General features: G+C 38.5%; 1 protein-coding gene across 8 annotated transcripts in view; it reads left to right on the plus strand.

The window, feature by feature from the left end:
• LOC118235712 (zinc finger and BTB domain-containing protein 20-like) overlaps window positions 1-21055 on the plus strand; it is an 85916-nt gene that overhangs the window by 38800 nt on the left and 26061 nt on the right. For 5 of the 8 annotated variants that reach the window (XM_035433368.1, XM_035433367.1, XM_035433361.1 and 2 more), the window contains exons 2-3: window positions 4320-4443; window positions 17927-19477. In XM_035433368.1, the coding sequence (XP_035289259.1) occupies window positions 4407-4443; window positions 17927-19477 (1588 nt within the window). In that variant the 5' untranslated portion in view covers window positions 4320-4406. Of the gene's footprint in view, window positions 1-4319; window positions 4444-4699; window positions 4778-8939; window positions 9027-9181; window positions 9341-17926; window positions 19478-21055 lie in introns of all 8 variants that reach the window. The other 3 variants (XM_035433365.1, XM_035433366.1, XM_035433364.1) reach the window with 3 other exon arrangements.

Raw genomic sequence — 21055 nt, forward strand, 5'->3', positions numbered from 1 at the left:
TCAAATTTAACAATGAAAGTGTCATTCATTTTTTGTGATAAAAATGTGCTTTATGTAACTCTACTATAATGAAGACATTGAGAACATAAATCAAGTTTCTGTAAAAAAAAGAAAAGAAACGTTTTTCATGCAATATATTGATACTGTTTTCAACTGATTTGTAATAATTTTTCATCTTTGTCTTACTGTAAGAAACTAAAGGGGAAAAAAGCAAATAGAGATGGTGAAGAACACCGAAACACAAAACAAGAACCAAATTTACATTGGTTTAGTCACTGGGTATAAAACATATATTTCAAAAGTGTCATTTCTCTTATTGAGATTTTAAAATGGGACAATTTAATTAAAAATCCTTTCATATATGCACTTGTTTGGGTGGCAATGTATCATATGTAGCATACTGGTTAAGGAACTGGACTTGCAGCTCCAAGGTTGCAGGTTCATTTCCCAGTGGAGGCACTGCCATTATGCCCTTGAGAAAGGTACTTGAATTGCTTCTGCTGTATACATGGTTTCAATTTAAGAATATAATCTGTGTAAATTTTGGAAAAGAGTACCTCGTAAATGTATGCAAATTGAAAATGTATTGTACCACCTGACCCATGTAGATGCAAATGCCTTCATTGCAGACCATGAAACTACAAAACTGGGTGGAGACAAAATATTTGGTTTGAGATGGGCAACATTAGCAATTTCACTAGCTCCCAAGCACATTTGTACTGCCATTGTCGCCAAAAGGGCAGTACAGAATTTTTGACTGAGTTGTATATGCTCTTAAATTGGCTAAGTGCTTCAGATTCTGTGCCTAAATTCACAGTAGTCTTTTGAGATTTTTGTGGATAACCTGGAAAGTGTGAAACTTGGAAAAATAATCATTTAACATTGAAAAGCATTTAAGTATAGTACGATGTATGATTTTAAGTATTTTTGGTTAGTTCGTGCAGTTAAATCATTTTGGTTCTGAACTGCTAAAATGTAAATCTGCTTTTCTTTCCCTTGATGACTTGCCTGGTCTCCATGGTTACCAGAGGCTCAGGGCACCTTGCAGGCGATCCAGAATTTTTTTTCGTAGCACTTGGCATAAACACAAACTGGAGGGGTATGGTTTCATCATAGGCAAATGGGCTCTACTGGCCTGAGCAGAAGCTGATGAAATCACACTAAACTCATGTTCACAGCATGACCTTTTAGAAACAATGTAATTTTGTTTTTCCCTCTAGATTGTAACACAATTAAAACAACATCTTCACTCAGAATATGTTTTCTTGCTCAATCTGTGCTGTAATATGCATGAAGATTCTCCATTTGGTTGCTTATTTTTCAATGGGTTTTTACCTTTTAGAATGGAGACTTTCCGTGCTTAACAACAACAGCTCGGTCCTTCCGCTATATCTCTCTTGATAGCATATTCTCAAGAAAAGATAAAACAAATAAACATTGATTCAATAAAAAGAAAATAATTTCTTGTTTTACAAAATTTTAGCTTGTGAGATGGCTAGATCACAGAACGCAAGAACACAGGTTTGGGTCTCAAACCAAATCTCTCCTCAAGGCAGCATAGCAATTTCATGTACTTAAATTCTACCAGCAGCACACCTGAATCAGCTGAATGAGGTCTTGATTAACTGAACCTGATTAGGTGGTGGTAGAATTTAACAAAACCATAAAATACCTGGGGTGCCTTAAGGGGTGGTTTTTAAATAGCTAAGCTAACACAGTTTGACAGACACAAAATGATAACATTGCTTCAACATTGCTACATCTGCAGATCTCAGATTTTCATGATGTGGTGTTCAAGCTGTCATGGAGAAGTTTGAAGAAATTGGGCAAGTTTAAGACCGAAGTCGCAGTGGAAGGCCCAATTAAGCTGTCTGCATCTCATGAACAGTACTTAAAGGCCACTTCCTTGAGGGAGAGAATGAAATCCACTGAAGTGCTTACTCAGCATCTGGCAGAGTCATCTGGCACCGAAGTACATGCTTCAGCCGTGGGAAGAAGTCTCACAAAAAATGGTCTTGTTGGCCATGTTAAGAAACCATTCTTGTCTAAAGAGGAAATGAGCATAAGAGGATGCAGCAAGCGATAGACTATAAAGCATGCGGCGACAACCAGTGGTAGAAAGCCTTATTGAGGGATGAATCCAAATTTTACATTTTTGGTATACAAAGACACCGGTATGTCAGAAGAAGATTTGTCATGGTCTGGGGATGTATTCAAGCCAATGGTGTAGGGTATTTGGTCAAAGTCAATGTAATTATGAATGCTGAGAAATATAAACAGATCTTGATTCATAATGCTGTACCTTCTGGAAAATGACTGATTGGCAATAACTTCAACTATCAGCATGAAAACGACCCAAACACTTTGCAAACATGATTAAGACCTACTTGGAGTGGATGTCTCACAGGATTAGACTGGCTTGAAAACTACTTGACACAACGAAAAATGACACGGCAGTCTACCAAAGAAAATCACTTCATATTTGCAGTCAAAGGAGGCCACACAAAATACTGATTGTTTAAAAAAACACAAGAAGTCTTTGTTACTTTTAATTCTAGTTGCATTTCTTTGTGTTTACTTCAATGTTATGTAGTGTTTTTCCCCCAATGAGTAAACACTTACTGCTTAGATAAATGGCTTTAATTAGAATGTTTCAGTGTGGCCGAAGACTTGTCCATATGCATCACAGGGACTCGTAAAATGGCTTAAATGAAGCAACACCCTTGTCCCATTTGGTTTAGATTATTTTCATAATTTAGGCATACATGAAGTGCCACAAATACAAAAATAAATCCAGCCAATAATGCAATAACTGCAAGTTCTCCTTTAGTTTTCAGTGAAATACTGAGAGTCACCAACTTAAAATAGGCCAAACTAAAATTATACATTTCCTGGATCATTAACTTATTGACCACGAGTGTGCTAATTCTGAGGGTGATACACAGAACTACTAAAGGACTATAAAGCAAAATGTAAGCTGTGTACCTTGGTGTCCCTTAGTGTCTCCAGATCTATACAAAAGGCTAAACTGTGCATTTCTGTAAATCGTAAAATAATATATTTCTCTACAAATCAACAGTTTTGAGTCACAAGACTTACTTTTGCATCCTTTTCAATTGGGAGTTACTGTCGTTTCATTAGTATAGGGAGGTGGATGTCTAGGGGTCCAAAAACATATCCAAAACCTCTCTGAAAATGCTTTTTGTCTATTATAAAGTAATTAGATTAAAAATTAGATTTTTTCACCAGAGCTCCATGAGAAATGTTAGTATAGGAACAAATGACATAATGCAAAAAACATTATAACATATGCTTTGGTACACACACCTAAATATGTAATCATACAGAAAAAATGTTGCTATTTATAATTAGTCAAAGGGACATTTTACATTCATCTAGCACATATTAGCACACGGTAAATTTGGATTAGTACTTTCCATGCCCATGAAGGCACTAGAACCCCATAGTCTTCCTTATGTACAATAAAAGGATACTATTCCACAATAAGAAAAATCCTGGCAATGTTCTAGCTTTGGTGCATTAATGTAACACAAGAGCCAGTATGTGAAATGTCTACATTAGAGAATAGTGCTAACCTCTTGAAAGTCACTGCATTTCATTGTGAGTGGTATAAATTCTGACAAAGCTGTTTAAAATAATTCATAGCAGTTTCACATGACTAACTCTGGACAGTGTTGTTTCTACAGTACCTGTGTTGCTACAGTGTTGTATTATATTTTATTGTTGAAATTTATTCTTGAAAAAATGCTGTAGACTCCTTACACGCAGAACAAAATCACCACCAAAATAAAATACCAGAGCTGGATTAAGTAATCTGTCAATGGTAGAGAAAAGATATTGCCTTTGCTTTCACTAATACTACTAATTACATGACGTGTGGGAAGTTTCTATTGTTGAATTTGTGGCATAGCCTACATTCTGTTTTACCCATCAACTGTCCATCCAGGGTGTTGTTCCCTTCTTCTAACCACAAAATGGGCCAAATGAACTTTGTGTGTTAAATAAAATATATAAAATTAATTAAAATATTGTTACATACAAAATTGAATTTTGTCGATGCGATTTAGATTTATTTGATTTCATGAACAAAATATTCCTTCCCTATTGGAAATATTCATTCCAGGTACATCATTTGATTTTGTCACATGAAATGGCACTTATAACATGCAAAAATTACATAAATATTCATATGAAAGTAAATTATCTTGGAATTTACAAAAAGAAAATATGCAAAAGCAACAACATACTCCTTTCATTATTTCTACCAATATTGAAAAACTTGATTATTTTGATTTCAGATCAAGAGACATCACACTGGAAAATGCAGACTGTGAGAATCCATCTGCAGACGTGACTGTAAACTGGAATGAGCCAGAAGCAAGGAAATGCAGTGTGGAGAAAAGCTTCCATGCTCTTGGAATGGTGAGTGTGGCAAGAGGTCCTCTCATCCTATAGCTCTTGTATTGCTTAACTCAGGAGTGTATTAGATATTCTTCCTGGAAGAGGGATGCCCATATTTTATTCAGGATAAATGTACAATCAATACTGGTGGTCCTCAGTGTCTTTAGTGAAGACATTGAGGACCAGCAGGGCCTGAGTTTGAATAGTGCTTTAAGCTGTGTGAAAGCTGTGAAAGTCAGATTCAGAGGGGGTAATTTCCCTATGGTTTCCATTGAAGGTGGGTGTACTGGAGGAGGTGGTGATTCAAACCCGAAAGTCAAGAAGGCGCTCATAAACAGGGTCACATCTGCATGCAGTGAGTTCTAAAGTAATCTAGTTCCCCAGTAAGCAGAAACCAGAATCTAGACAAAAGTTAGATGTCTAGAGGGGTGTAAATCTAGGTTACGAGATGTTTTCACATAAGCAGACTAGGCTAGTTAGCGTGAGTTAAATTGTTGCAAGGTGAAGATTAAGTCCTGTAAAAGCAGAATTTATGATTTATGATATGCATTTTCTTCTGCCTTCTGGCTGCTGTTGCTGTGACATCGACTTTTCCCTTGGAGGCGAATATCCACTCTCCTCCATTGGGGATCTTTTGTGGAGTTTTATACTAGCGATTGGGTAACTTTTAAACTGAGTTGGGGCTTTTTTCTGCTTTTGGCCTGGTGAATGAATGTCCTTACACCATCCCATTCATCATCTCCCTGGTGAACTCCTCTTTATCTACTGGATGTTTTCCCTCCTCCTTCAAGTTAGCTCATGTCACCCCCCTATTGAAGAAACCTATTCTTGACCCCTTTGCGGTCATTAACTACAGCCCTGTTGCTCTTCTCTCATTGGTTAAAGCTCTTCAATGAGCTGTCTCTTACCAACTCTCTACTTTCCTCTCAGATAATAACTTGCTGGACTGACATCAATCGAGGTTCGGACCTAACCACTCAGAGACAGTGCTCCTTTCAATCAGCGAGGCATTTCACTCTGCTAGAGCAGCCTCCCTCTCCTCTGTCCTCATACTCCTTGACCTCTCTCTGGTCTTCAACAATGTTGATCAGTCTTCAACATCAGATTCTCCTGTCTTCCCTTGCTGCGGTGGGGATCCGTGGCATGGCCCTGGTTTGGTATACAATCTCTCTAACAAGTTGTTCCTTCCAAGTTGCCTGGGGTGGTGCCTTTTTAACATCTCGCAGTATCTCCACATGGGCCTCCCGAAGGTCTATTCTTGGTCCGCTTTTCTTCTCTCTCTACACTAGATCTCAAGGCCCTGTCATCTCTGCTCTTAGGTAGTCATATCATGGTATGCTGTTGGCACTCAACTCTTTCTTTTCTTCCCCCCAACTGACCCACATGTCACCAGGCAGATCTCTTATTACTGAATAGTAATAAAACTGAGATTCTTCTGATTGCACTGTCCCACTCAAACTGAAATCATCATCGACCCCCATGTCACCTCCAGGTTGGAACACTAGTGCTGTTCCCTCTGGCATTCCTACCAAACTTCCCAACAAACTTCAACTAGTCCAAGACACTGCTTTCTGTATTGCCACTCATAACAATTCCCATGAACACATCATACCTGTCCTCATTGGCTCCCTATCAACTAAAAGACCCTTTTCTTCACTTTCAAAGTGTTTCACAGTTTTGCCCTCATGTATCTGGCGAAACTTCTCCAGGTCTATGTCCCATCCCGCTCATTTTGATTATTTTCTATTTCAATAGAATTTCTCTTTGTGATATAACAGTTTGAATAGAAGTTTTATTTTTTAGTCCATACGATCAAGTTCATTATCACATTTCTGATATAATTTTCAATTTGTCCTAAAACTAGTTTAAACTGGTTTAAATTGTATTTAGACCAATTTTACGTAACATTCCCCCTAAATTAACTAGCTAGCATTCATAGTTATATAACTTTGCGTTAAAACGAGAGTTGAACTGCACCAATAATATTCCATATTTAAATGAATTATTGTACAATCAAAATATTTCTATGATGTTCTGGTCTCATGTGCCTCTGAGAAAAATGTTTGTCCTGGTATTTTTGTAGTGGGAATATCAGTGTTGGCACTGCTACAGAAAGAATCTTCATTCCTTTGTGACAGAAAAGTCAGAAAAGAATCACCTAGGAATTCTTGTAAATCAGCAGCACTGCTTTCTGATTTAGGAAATGTTCCGAATTTGAATTCTCTTTCAAAAAAAAAAGCTTCTACCAAATAAGAATTACAATTTTTGCAGTAGTAATCCTCATAAATGAGGAGTTTTTTTATATTTTAAGGTATTCAATTTCAAAATGCATGAGTGACCTTTTCCGTCAGAGGTGTCATGAATACTTTACATGACAATTCAGTCTATCAAGAATGTAGTTTGCACAAAGAATACAAATGGAAAAAAGTTAATGTCATTATGATTGATAGGTTATGATGGAATTGTTTGTTAATTACGAATGTATAATGTTCAGTTGTGAGGCACTTTTCTGTTAGTACCATTATGTTATTAACTGTAAAATTAACAATAATTGAGACCGAGACATAAAAATTGAATAATTAGATCCTTAAAATGTTTACTTTTGAGCAAAAACTATTTAGTGCATTAAACACCAATAAAAATAAAAATAAAAAGGTTGACATTTGTAATGCTGGGACTCAAAATTCATCCCGTAACACCAATGACAAAGTACAACTCCAATGAGATCACACAATATTATTTCATACATCCTCATTTTATTATTTTATTCCCCTGAATGAATTTTAAATGTATGCTTTCTTCTGCTATTTGAAATACAGAGTCTCAGTGTCATGAAAAAAGGATTAAGAAGATAAAGATGTGACAGTGAATTAAACATTAAGCACTAAAATATTAGGAGCGGACTCTTAATCCTTATCCTATTAAAATCCTGTGACCACATTAATCACAGACTTGTAACACATGTTGAGTTAAAAATGTAGTCTGAGTGTTCTTTTTATTTCAAAAAGAAATAATCTGCATCAAAAGTTGGGACAGAACAGGGAGTCCATCATGAAAATGTGTTCTTCATAGCACAACACAGTCAACAACAAACACATGCAAATCAAACACTGAATACATCCAACATTAAGAACTAATTTATCAGATTTGACTGATAAAAACATGGCCACTGAATATTTAAGAACAACCAATTACTAAAAACTCATCATTCTGACAGGTATGTTGATACAAATGCCCAAATCCAATGGGCATACCAATTCCATGCCACATGGGATACCACCTGACAAAAGATACAAAGTTACAGCTCAGAGTTGGTATAATGTCAACAATCTCTCTGGTTTTTCTTATTCACAATTTGTAAGTAGTTTTCTAGGTGCCTCCAGATCTTTTGGTTGATCTGAACTAATCTTTTGTTCACTTGAATTGGTTCTGGCATTAGGCAAAGAACATTTTAACATCTGTGCATATACTTTACCTTGATGTTGTTCTCTGAACCACCAGTATTATGCCAGGGTATGGATATTCATTGCATTTCACAATGCACCATTGACTGTGATGAGATCGAATGACTTCTGGTTGATTAGGAGCTGCAGGATCCAGGTCATTCAGGGAAACTGCCTCAACTGTTTCAAGGGTGACTTCTTGAAGCCCATAACATGGATAATCCCACATACCTTCACCTGATTGGCAGAAACAACTTATGTACCCGTGCCTGATAATGCCATGAGTTTTGCTGACAACTTGGTAGAACAGTTTCACCACTGTTCCTGATTCCTTCAATTCCCTAAAAATGATTCTGCATCAGGGATATGTCTCCACTGGCAGACCAAGGTATCACCTATCCTCTTTAGTGTACCTTCAACTCCACCATGAAATACAGATTGTGCACATCAGGAAACTGGGCATTAACCATATCCAGGATGGGTTTTAGGTATGCCCAAATCTCTTACTGTTCAATCTCTTCATTGGCTTACTTTTCAAAATTCATCCTCATATTTGGTACATAAAGTATATACTTTAAATAATTGTTGAGGCAGGACAAATACATATATGCCTTACTGAATGCAAAAGATAAAAACCAAAACACTGAAAATCATCTCAACCCTCCCTCTCCATCCAACTCCTCATTTAGTCTCTAATAACATATTGCCAAACAAATTTGTGGCCAGATAGAAGAGCAGACGGTAAAGCAAAAATAGACCATCCTTGGAATAGTCTTTAGCCAAAAAGATCCAGACTATTATTCCTACCAGTCCATACCACCTCAGCTCCATTCCCTGAAACAAAAAATATGTGTAGACACAATTAAATTAAATCTATTTCTAACATTCTAGTACTGATTAAGGGCACATACAATTCAACCAAATTGAAGTTCAGTGTTCTGTGTAACACAGAAAGATAATCTTGATAATTCATGACCTGAGAATAACAAGGTGACAAGCAAGCATGTGTGTCATCTACCACATCCTGTTACATCCGTTTTCCTCAACCTACAATTTTATGTCTCTTGCATACAGAGAAATACAACACGAACAGCCAATAACGCCACAGGAATGCGACTGCTTGCACAAGTACAGTCAACAATACGTCTGGTATAATTAAAGGTGTCTCTTCTAAGATTATTGTATCTGAATGTAATCACACTTTTTTATCATTGTGCAGAATTGTTGGCAGTAATTAGTTTGAACCTGTTTTGAGACACCCATAAACTACATAATAAAGGCTTTGTTGTAATCAGTCACATGCTTTTATGTTCCAGAGGAAACCAGCTGATGAAAGACATTTGGTATCTACAGAGAAGAAGGAGATTTTTCACCATGGCCAATTTTTTCAGACAAAGCTGGTCCATTACCACCATCACCTATTAGCTTTCCCAGAACTGTATCACCAGCCTTACAAACCCATACCTTACCTGACCGTAAGTATGCCATTGCCACCTGACTTCATATTTCTGTATAAATATACATTGCTGTGGTTCTGTGTAGAGGCTTACTGCTGCAACCGTGTAGTGAAAATCGCTGTGCTTCAAAAACATCAGCTATACTTACTGCAAAGTCTTACAAGGTTAAAATAACTACTTTTAACCTTGTTACAATCTTGATCTTAAAAATGTATGTGCTAAAAATGTGCTAAAACCTAAAATATGAATAATAAATAAAGCATTAATATGAACTATACTCACCATTGTTCTGTTTAGAAGCCATTCATATTTTAACCAGGAAGTAGTGGATACAGTTCAGCAAAAATTTTAGTTTAATGTCATTGTTAGGCCCCCAATCCATGGCCTGTGGATTGATAAATAAATATTTGGATGGTAATCTTTCAAACAAGCAGTGCTGCAGTCAAAACTGCTTTATAAACTTTTACCACGTACAGGTAACTGCTAAAACAGAGGAAACACCAAACAGAATATCCCTCTCTGCAAAGCTCTCAACAAACTGTACATGAAACCAACTGCTTATGCCCTAGATATTTGATATTTGCAGTGAACTGATTCAGAGTTGCTTGCCTGTTTTGCCTTGCATCTTAAACAATGCTCATTCTTTTCGAGGAACAAAGAGATTACATTTTATATTACAGTTTTCTGATACCAAATCTCACAACACAAGCAATGACTCTGGAGTTACAGTCAGGTCCATAAGTATTTGGACTGTGACACAATTTTCATCATGTTGACTCTGTACGCCAGCACAATGGATTTGAAATGAAACAATCAAGATGCGATTTAAGTATAGACTTTCAGCTTTAATTTAAGGGTTTTGTCAAAAATATTGTATGAACAATGTAGGAATAACAAAATTTTTATACAAAGCCCCCTCCCCCTATTTTAGGGGCTCAAAAGTAATTGGACAAAATAACATAATCATAAATTAAATTGTCATTTTTAATACTTGGTTGCAAATCCTTTGCAGTCAATGACTGCCTGAAGTCTTGAACCCATACTCATCACCAGACGCTGGGTTTCTTCCCTGGTGATGCTCTGCCAGGCCTCTACTGCAGCTATCTTCAGTTCCTGCTTGTTCTTGGGGCGTTTTGCCTTCAGTTTTGCCTTCAGCAAGTGAAATGCATGCTCAGTTGGATTCAGGTCAGGTGATTGACTTGGCCATTGCAGAACATTCCACTTCTTTGCCTTAAAAAAGTCTTTGGTTGCTTTCGCAGTATGCTTCGGGTCATTGTCCATCTGCACTGTGAAGCACCGTCCAATGAGTTTTGAAGCATTTTACTGAATCTGAGCAGATAATATAGCCCTATACACTTCAGAATTCATCCTGCTGCTTTTGTCAGCAGTCACATCATCAATAAATACAAGGCAACCAGTTCCAGTGGCAGCCATGCATGCCCACGCCATAACACTACCTCCACCATGCTTCACAGATGAGTTGGTATGCTTTGGATAATGTGCAGTTCCTTCCCTTCTCCATACTCTTCTCTTCCCATCATTCTGGTACAAGTTGACCTTTGTCTCATCTGTCCATAGGATGCTGTTCCAGAACTGTACAGGCTTTATAAGATGTTTTTTGGCAAACTCTAATCTGGTCTCCCTGTTTTTGAGGCTTACCAATGGTTTACATCTTGTGGTAAACCCTCTGTATTTACTCTGGTGAAGTCTTCCCTTGATTGTTGACTTTGATACAGATACGTGTACCTCCTGGAGGGTGTTCTTGATCTGGCCAACTGTTGTGAAGGGGTTTTTCTTCACCAGGGAAAATATTCTTCTGTCATCCACCACAGTTGTTTTCTGTGGGCTTCCGAGCCTTTTGGTGTTCCTGAGCTCACCAGTGCGTTCTTTCTTTTTAAGAATGTACCAAATAGTTGATTTGGCAACACCTAATGTTTTTGCTACCTCTCTGATGGTTTTTTTTTTCAGCCTAATGATGGCTTGCTTCACTGACAATGACGGCTCTTTGGACTTCATATGGAGAGTTAACAGCAACAGATTCCAAATGAAAATGACACACTTGAAATCAATTCTAGACCTTTTATCTGCTTACTTGTAAATTAAATAATTAGGGAATAACACATACCTGGTCATGGAACAGCTGAGCAGCCAATTGTCCAATTAACTTTGGTCCCTTAAAAAAGGGGGGGACCACATATAAAAAGTGCTGTAATTCCTACACCTTTCACCCGATTTGGATGTAAATGCCTTCAAATTAAAGCTGAAGGTCGTTGAGCTCATATTCATTATTTAATTTCACCTCCAATATGCTGTGGTAGACAGCTAAAATAACAATAACTTTGTCAATGTCAACATATTTATGGACCTGACTGTATATCAATGTTTGATCTAGGGCTTGCCATTACACCATTGATACGTCCCCCATAAATCAAAAATTACCCACTAGAAATCATTTCATGGCGCCCAATTGACACCCTCCCAGATTTTTATTTTTTATTACTGTATGTTTTTACAATAAAAGATGAATTAATGTATTGTTAATTAAAGATTGTGTTTTACAATGGAAAAATAGTCTATCCTAGAATAACAAATTTGGCTGGAGGAGAAGAATGTGAAATGTTTAATGAAAAAATGTTAAAAAAGACTTAATATAGCTAGAGGGGGCACAACATCTAGTAGGCAACAGGTTACTAAAATCCATTAGAGGGTCAACAACAGTCTCCTCCTACAATTACTGCACAATCAGTTAAACCCAAAAGTGATAATTTGCCTTGATTGAAAAATGTGCAGTCCAAGGAGTTGGGGGCGTAAATGGATGAGAGAAAAAGCTTAGTTGAATTTATTATGGCAGTAACAACAGAACATTCCCACTAAGTCTCATCCAACCAAACCAAACCAACCAAAATTAATTTTTTTACAATGATAAGGACATCTTTAGACTTATTAAGTGCACTTGAAAATGAAATAATAAATATTTATTCTAGAATCTCTGAACATTATATTGTCAAAGATGTGAAAGCGATATGTACATTTTGAAAGAAAGCGATGTGTACATTTTTACTTCTAAGGTACTCCAGGAATTTTAACCTTAAAATTTTAAATAAAAGTTAAGGCCTTGTGCATTCAAGCTGTAGGATATAATGCAAGCAAATAAGGATGGAAATAAAAGAATAAATGAAAAACAAAGGCAACAACAACAAAAGAACAATGGGAAAAAAACTATTCAAATAATCCCAGCCCAAAATAGGACAAAGACGTGTATCAAATTAAATGTAATCATTTAAGCTCCAGCCATCTGCATGCATAGTTTGAGGTCATTATGTAACAATATGTCAATCCGAAGTCCCACCCACCAACATATTGCAAAGCTATTTGTCTCCTATCTACGGTTTCTTCCATATGGTATATGGCCTTTTAAGGTTTCTTAAAGTGACAGGGTAGCAGTGTTTTTCTACTGAATTGAAGTCATAATATTTGTTACAGTTCCACAGAATTCAGTACCAAAGGCTTCACTCAGACTGAAACAAATTCACAATGTATTGTTTGCCTAAGAATAGCATTAACAGACAAACACCAAATAATCTAATGAAAAGTATATCTAGCCATTCATTTCCACGAAATGTGTGTTACTGTTACCCTCCCCTCCATGAATGAATATATAATTCTGGATATTTCCGAGAGTGGCAGAAGGAAATGTCGGTTCTGTGCCGCCTTTGCCTCTCTCCTGGTTTCTCTGCCATGTTGTTTTCAAGACTTCTTTTTACTTCACTGCTGTCCATGAATAGCTGTCCCCAAATGTAGACCTTACAGGGAAGCCAGTTTCTCCAATAGTTTCTATTTTCACACTCACAACCTCGGCAACTCTGTAAATACAGCATTGGTGCGATGCTACACTGGGGAGCACACTGCAGGCATTTGTGGGACTGCAGCTGATGGCGTGTTTAATCTGTTCGGCTATTTCAGCCGCCATTCACCAAAATGATCTGTTCAAACAAATCTGCCACGTGAATTTTTAATTTTTTTTTACAGTGCATTCACGTTTTCTGCTACTCGCCTAAAGCCACCCAGCTAATCAAAATCATGCATAATCTGAGGAAGTCATGCACGGTCACAAGCAAGTTATTCAGTCCCATCTGCTCTGAAGTAACGTCCTCCCCCCCTTCTTTTGCACTGCTCTGAAGTGACTAGGTGTGGTTTCTACCATATTGCCTTCGTCTGTCCATAGGCTGTAAATCTGGGGCATAAATCTATTCAAGATCTTCAGTCTTATTTTTCCTGTAAATCGAATGTAACACACATTTAGTCAGATATATAAACTGAATCATGACCAACCAATTTAACCTCCTAACTTTGAACTGTGAGGCTCCTTGATTCTACATGCTACATGGCAACTGCAGAATGTTAGCTATCTGCCAAGCCCATATTTCAAATGGGACCTCATGATCACCATAGAGCCTATCATGCTTACTTGTATATTCAGTGTTATTTTACATTTTGTTGTTTCCAATATACGAATCCAATTTAAGATCAATATACAGTCTTTCCATTGTATAGATTTAAGGAAGAACGTGACCATAAAGTTTTACACCTGTTAATTTTGCACAGACCAGTAATAGCACACCTAACGTGACTGCCAATGACACTCATTTTACTCTTGTATTGCTTGTAGGTAGCTCACTAATAAGTAGCAGCCTTTATTAACACTTGTAGCATGGTGTTGTTGATTTTAACAGCCTTTATTAGTTGTTTATAATGAGCTTGTGCATTAATTTGGAAAAGTTGTCCCATTAAAACAGAACTAGCAAGTGGGTTTGTGTTTTCCCTCATCTATGGGAAATAGTCCAAACTGAAAATGTTTATGGTGTATAAATAGAGAAATGTCTCCATGGTCCAATCACTAGGACAAGGAAACTAGTTTTGTTCAGCAATTATCTTGACTTTGAAAAAGGGACACAGTCAGATATGCAGTTTTGTAAAACCAAAATATCCACCTTTCAAGTGCTTAGGTAAGGTACCATTCCTCTGTGTTTATTGCATAAAGCCTTTATCTGGTCTAGAAATAGTCAGAGTTGCACAGTTATTAAATTTATTCTGGAATTATCTGCAGATCTCAATAAGAGTGTGTTGAATGTTGCAATACAGTTAATTATGAGAGCTAAGTAGTATTACTGCATAAATGAGTTAGTTGCAGTTTTGTGTGTGTGTCTGCGGGGGCGTGTACACACATTCTGGCCCCATAGTAGTAAGTACATGCAGCTGATGGCCTACATAGAAGTCATCATTTTCAGGAAAACATAGGCTGTAGCCTACTTACTGTGGTGCCTTTGCCACATCCCAGAATAATAATTCATGAGAAAAAAACCCCACTCAATTCAAATAGTGTTCAAGATGCTTTATTGAATTAAAAACTATGTGAATATGACATTCTATTATAGTCCCTATTCACGCTGCCATCATTTTGATTCAGATTCTGACAAATAATACCCTAGAATCGAGTGGGACTTAACTTGATGACACCAATAGTGTGACTCTACAATTCCACAATTGCGGCGTCTCAACTGCTGCTGAAATGCGAACAGCGGGGCAAGGATTCTCAAAGCCAGTATTATTCCCCATAAACAGGCTGCTGAAGCTGCAAATAAATAATGAAATTACAGCTGATAATTCACTTGCATTTATTTTCCAGTAATTGATTTTGGTATTGTATAGCACTCCAGCAGTCCTCGTCTTTTCAGAACATATGCCTGTCCCTAATTAAGTAAAGTTCAATTGTTTAAATAACTGATGCACCAATGCGATAAAAATAAATAAGATATGAAAAAGTTATAAAGCAAATACGTCTATGTTAATTTAGCTGTAAAAGACTTTTTTGCTGAGAGCACTTCTTGTCATTTTCAGTTGTAAAATTTGCATGCATGCAAGTCAAAGAAAAATAGAACTGCATTTTATTCTAATCTTGGCAGGCTGGCAGCGGCTTCTTATGTATCACTCTGCTCTACCAAGTATTTTAAATCAAAGTAGTGTTCTCCTTGTGATCATTTCAGTCAGGACAACTCACATATTTAGATTAAATATATTAATGAATATGCAATGTAATTATTTTTGGTTTGGAGCTGAATGGATCTGTTTTAGGTACAAGTGTTTGTGCGTGCACCAGCGTGCACTAATCTATCAAACAGAGAGCATGTTACATCTCCCTACTAAGCAGAAGAAATACCAAAACCCACCACTACCTAGAAGTGAATCCACACAACAGCTGGAAGATGGGGCTCAAGCACAAATCATCTCATACATTGATAGCTTTTTGGTTTGAATTGATAATAATATACAGGGGCAAGGAAAAATGTACAGTACAACCAGTATTGTATGTTCTGAAAAAGAACTCATAAAAATATGCCACTACATGCTATTATATTTTCGGGCAATGACCTACTGACTTTTGGGGTAAGGCAACTTAAACAAGGATAAATCTTCAAAGTGGGTACTATATTTATTTAGCTGGCCAGTGTTAGCTTAGCAGCTCCAAAGTTTTAGTTCTGCCAAATATGATATTTTGAGACCCACAAATACCAATGTATGTTACAGTACTGTTACACATTAAAGTTACAATCTCAAAGATTTCTGTTTCGTTCTCTTTGGCGGTACCAATGGCAAGAAACAGTAATTGCAGGTGTGTTTTTGGACCTCACTTCCCATAGATCCAACCGGATCCAACCAGTGTCGCCTGTGTGATGTCAGTCAGTTGGCACCTGGGCCACGCCAACTATAACACTTACTATTTACTGAATAAAAAATGGTTGTTATAAAAGTAACGTTATGTACATACTCATTCATTGTCTAACATTAGGCTAACTTAAGCTGTCTTTACACTGCCGAGCCAGGTTAAAATGCTGTAGCAGACCTGGGGTAGAATTAGTGATGATCAGTTTCTACAGACGTTCTTTATCCACCTTTTGCCAGGCATGAACATCTTTACAGAATTTGCGGGATTCACTGTGTCTCGTGCAGTTATGTATCTCGTGCGCAATAAACAGTCTTTTTCGTGAATGATTGTTGTGTAATATTTTTGAAACAACTGCCTTGCAAAATGTTACCCCTGGTGTTTCTGGTTTTGCTAACTAAACTGTTCGAGGATAAAGCTGAGCTGGGTGTTAAATTAGCAATCAGAACAAGAAGAATGAAACAAAAACGAAGGATATTTCATCAAAAAAGGGCATCAAGGCTGAAGGAACATACGAGGAAGCGTAATAAAATAATAACAATGCTAATCCATACTGCCATATTCTTTTATTTAGTTTTCTCCGGCTTGACATCTTTACACAGAAATCAGACCCGGCTCGGCAGTGTATCTGCTCCACCTATACCCCGGCTTTATTCCGATCATTATAATATATTGATGAACTTGATGGCAATGTAAATAGCGGTAACGTTAAGGCCAGTTAAGATCAATGATTCACAACGAGACGAAACAGTTTTAGAATGTTTCAGAGAAAATTGCAGCGGTGTGAACTGGTTAGTTGCAGAGCGTCTGAAGCCCTTGCCTGGGGTCTCAAAAGACCCACCTTGTCAAATCGCCGTGCAGTTTTAGAACATTTACAATCAGACATCTTGGAATTTTGCAAATTGCATCCAGTCTCATTGCGAATCATTGATCTGAACTGGCCTTGGTTTTACGGTTTGCGAGGTTGGTACCGGTCGGTAGCGTTAGCTGACATTATATTGTGTTAATTACATTAGCTAGCTAGCTAACGCAACGTTACCTGATATGAGAGATACTGTGCGCAACGTTGTCTAAACTAATATTGCCTTTCTTGACGTGGTCCGGTAGCTAACGTTAGCTGTGCAAATAGCTATGTAATTTAGTAACGTTACTTTGTCATCAGATGTAATACGAAATCTACATCAACAAATAATATGACCTCTCATGTTATACAAAAACTTTTTAGGGTTTCTTAACCCCCCGCCCCCCCTCCCTTTCTCTGTTATTGTAATGCTAGCAGACACCGGAAAAAACAGTACGCGGCTCACAAGTGAGTTGAAGAGCGAGCCAGTTGCGTTAGCTCCGCCTACCCTCTCTGGCGGACCAACCACTGATGGGTGATGGAAAACGCGTTACTAACTATGCGCCACTTGTGATTGTTTCCCGGGAATGTCGCCACAGACACCCAGTTCTTTAATCATAAATTATTATAATAATAATAATATAAATGAATATAATAATAAGCTCAATCACCATTGTGTTACCTAATTCGGCGATAGATAGTGACTTAATAGACATTTATTTTAATGAAAATCTTCGAGATTATTATTTAAAGTGTGCAATTGTAACTGAACTTACATAACCTTATTCCAGTTATTGTAGTAAAGAAATAAGTACTAGAATGTATAGTACTGTTTTATAAGATTCAGAAAATTTAATTTCAACTCCTTGAATGTAGAGTGTCTTCATTATTTAATTAGCTGTAGGGTTTTAATACAGTCACATGCAAAGTTCTGAAGTTAAATTGATCTGCCATTCCCAGGTAATTTGGTGAAATGTACTTCTCAATACAGTTTTTCCAATGAATGAATGTCTCCTTTTTTTCTTTTTGGTCTTTGTGGCAGGTTACATCAGTTGCAAGGGGATGACCGAGCGCATTCACAACATCAATCTCCACAACTTCAGCAATTCTGTACTTGAGACCCTCAATGAGCAGCGCAACCGCGGGCACTTCTGTGACGTGACTGTTCGGATCCATGGAAGCATGCTTCGAGCCCACCGCTGCGTGCTGGCTGCCGGGAGCCCCTTCTTCCAGGACAAGCTGCTCCTGGGCTACAGTGACATTGAGATCCCCTCAGTGGTCTCGGTGCAGTCCATTCAGAAGCTGATCGACTTCATGTACAGCGGAGTGCTGCGGGTGTCCCAGTCCGAAGCTCTGCAGATCCTCACAGCCGCCAGCATCCTGCAGATCAAGACCGTGATCGACGAATGCACTCGAATCGTCTCACAGAACGTGGGACTGGGCGGGGCCGGAGGCTTGCCTTTTATTCCTGGGGACTCTGGGCAGGACACGCCTCGAGGTACCCCGGAGTCGGGGACCTCCGGCCCCAGCAGCGATGCAGAGTCTGGCTACATGCAGCCGTCCTCGCAGCAGAGCTTGGAGCGCGTGTACACATCGCTTTATTCCTGCTCCAATCTCTCGCTGCAGAACGGCACCAGGGAACGCTCCTACTACGGAGGCGCAATCGTGGGCGGCTTCGACTCGGCCCTCTCTGTACAAAAAGACCAGCAAGACCCCACGTGGATCACTCGCATTCACGAACGGACGCAGGAGTTGGAGCACTTTCTCGGCGCCCAAGAGACGACTCATTGCCGAAAACAGCCCCGGCCCGTGCGCATTCAGACGGGCGGGATGCAGATAAAGCAGGAAGCGGAAGACTACGACTACGGCTGCTACAACCAGGAGCGCAGCGAGTTTGAGGAATGCGCAGAGGACACGGATCAGGCTGAGGGTACGGAGAGTGAGCCCAAGGGAGAGAGCTTCGACTCGGGCGTGAGCTCGTCCATCGGTACTGAGCCTGACTCTGTAGAGCACCAGTACCTGGTGGGATTCGGGCGGGAAGGGAGTGGAGAGGGGATGCAGGGCGATGAACCCCCGTTACAGATAGAAGTCAATGATTCCTCTCCTGAACAGATGACCGATGCTGAGGACAGAGCCACATCCCAGAGTACAGATGATCTTAGCATGTCACAACCCCCAGCAAACCACATTGTATCGCCTTCAATATCCAGTGCCCATCTCTACCTGCGTCAGCCAGATGCACTCACCAGCAACCTGAGGATGCCCCTCACTCTGACCAGCAACACACAGGTCATGGGCACTGCTGGAAACACCTACTTGCCCACCCTCTTTGCCACACAATCCGCTAGCAGCAACAAGCCCTTCCTGTTCAGTCTACCGCAGTCTATGGGGACCCAGCAACCGCAGTTTTTGGCCGTTCCACCTCCCAGCATGCCTTCCTTCACCAACCAGCTGTCAGCCCAGCAGCCTTCGGCCCAGCAGCAGACCACCGGGGGCATGGGACCGGGTGAGAAGAAGCCCTACGAGTGCACGCTGTGCAGCAAAACCTTTACTGCCAAACAGAACTACGTGAAACACATGTTCGTGCACACTGGTGAGTAAAAATGCGTCTCCAGCTACATATACAGTGTTGCAAAGCACCACACTCTGTACACTCATTACTCAAATCACGGCCCTCGAGGGCTGAGAACTGCTGGTTTTCCACCCTCCCTTTACTTGGGAGTCAGTTGTGAAGGCTGTCCGGACAATCAGTAGCGCTAATTGTTCAGTTAATTAATTGGGAGAAAAGAAAACCAAGGCTCGTTTTGAGGACATATATGCTCTATATCATACCATTACCACCATATTTTTTTGAAACAAAACTATTTGTAGTCAAACTATTTGTATCCCATTCAAAAGTTTTATTTTAAGCATTTATTTGAGTTTCATTTTGAACTGTGTAATTATACTTTGATAATAAAAGTATAGGTCCAATATACATTTTTTGACGTGTTAACCAAAATTGTGTTGCTAGCGGAAGCCAGGTGTAAAATTTTCACGATTCCTAGGCAGCAAGCTGTCTGAGCAGCAGTTAGCTGTGTCATACAGAAATCATTTTTAGATCTAGATGGATAAAAGTTTATTCAAGGGAGAAAAATTATATGCTAAACATATTTAGTGTCAGTTTGCTTAAATTTGCAACAGTAAATACAAGCTAGCTAGCATTAGCTAGCTGATAGTGTTCTAGTTATAAGATACTTCTTCATTCACTATTGAGAATATCAAGGATTTCACTATATGGATCTCAACCTGGTAGAAAGTTTTGAGTACAATCTGCAGTTTTTCTGTTTGTAAGTTTTCATTTCTCTGTGATACTGCTTTCCTAATATTGCCTAATGGAAAATCGAATTTCATTTGAGATTCCTTACATCAAAGTTTTTTGGTCTGTTGGCTTGCCCTAGAAACTTGATAAAAAGGATTCAAGGCATCCCTTTCTCTGGTATAAAATGAAGTACACAATCTTCTGGCATGACTATATAATTAGAAATTTGGAAACAGGCAATCTTCAAGTCAATGATATTCATAATATTTTGCCCATCTGGCGCAACAGTCATTTATTAACGAATTCCAAACATGTTTTTGCCCTGGTAAGAATTTTCAGGCCATGAATGATTTCTTTGATGAGCATGGCCTTGAGTCATTCCAAGATCTGAAAGAGACATTCTTTTCCTAGAACTTCTTCAAGCTCAGAGTTCCCTGGAATAGCTCCTTACACTCTTATTTTTATTGAATCTCTTACTGCATTTTGACGTATTCTTTTTCTTTTAGAAAATGTTGAATTATTATAGATACCCCTTTTCATACCCATAGTCATTTTGGTTTTGGGTGTTATTAGAAAAGTCTTTCTTGATGTTCTTAAACTAATCTTCGCCAGTTAAAGTACTTCAGCCTACTTTAGGAAGAGCTTAATTGATGTCTTTCTGCTAGTTTCATAGAAAATCATATTATTTAATAGTTGTAATAAACTTCAAATATAGTGTTTTGATTGAAAAAATGTTTAGAACGTAAACCTGAGGTAGATGGTCAGCGGTATGCCACAGCTAGATTGTTCAGGTGTCATGAAATGTAATGATAATTTATTATACAGAGGCTGTTATACATATACATTGTATTATGGCATGGCAATTTAAAG

This window comes from Anguilla anguilla, chromosome 9 (genome assembly GCF_013347855.1).
Source record: "Anguilla anguilla isolate fAngAng1 chromosome 9, fAngAng1.pri, whole genome shotgun sequence".
NCBI classification, from domain to species: domain Eukaryota; kingdom Metazoa; phylum Chordata; class Actinopteri; order Anguilliformes; family Anguillidae; genus Anguilla; species Anguilla anguilla.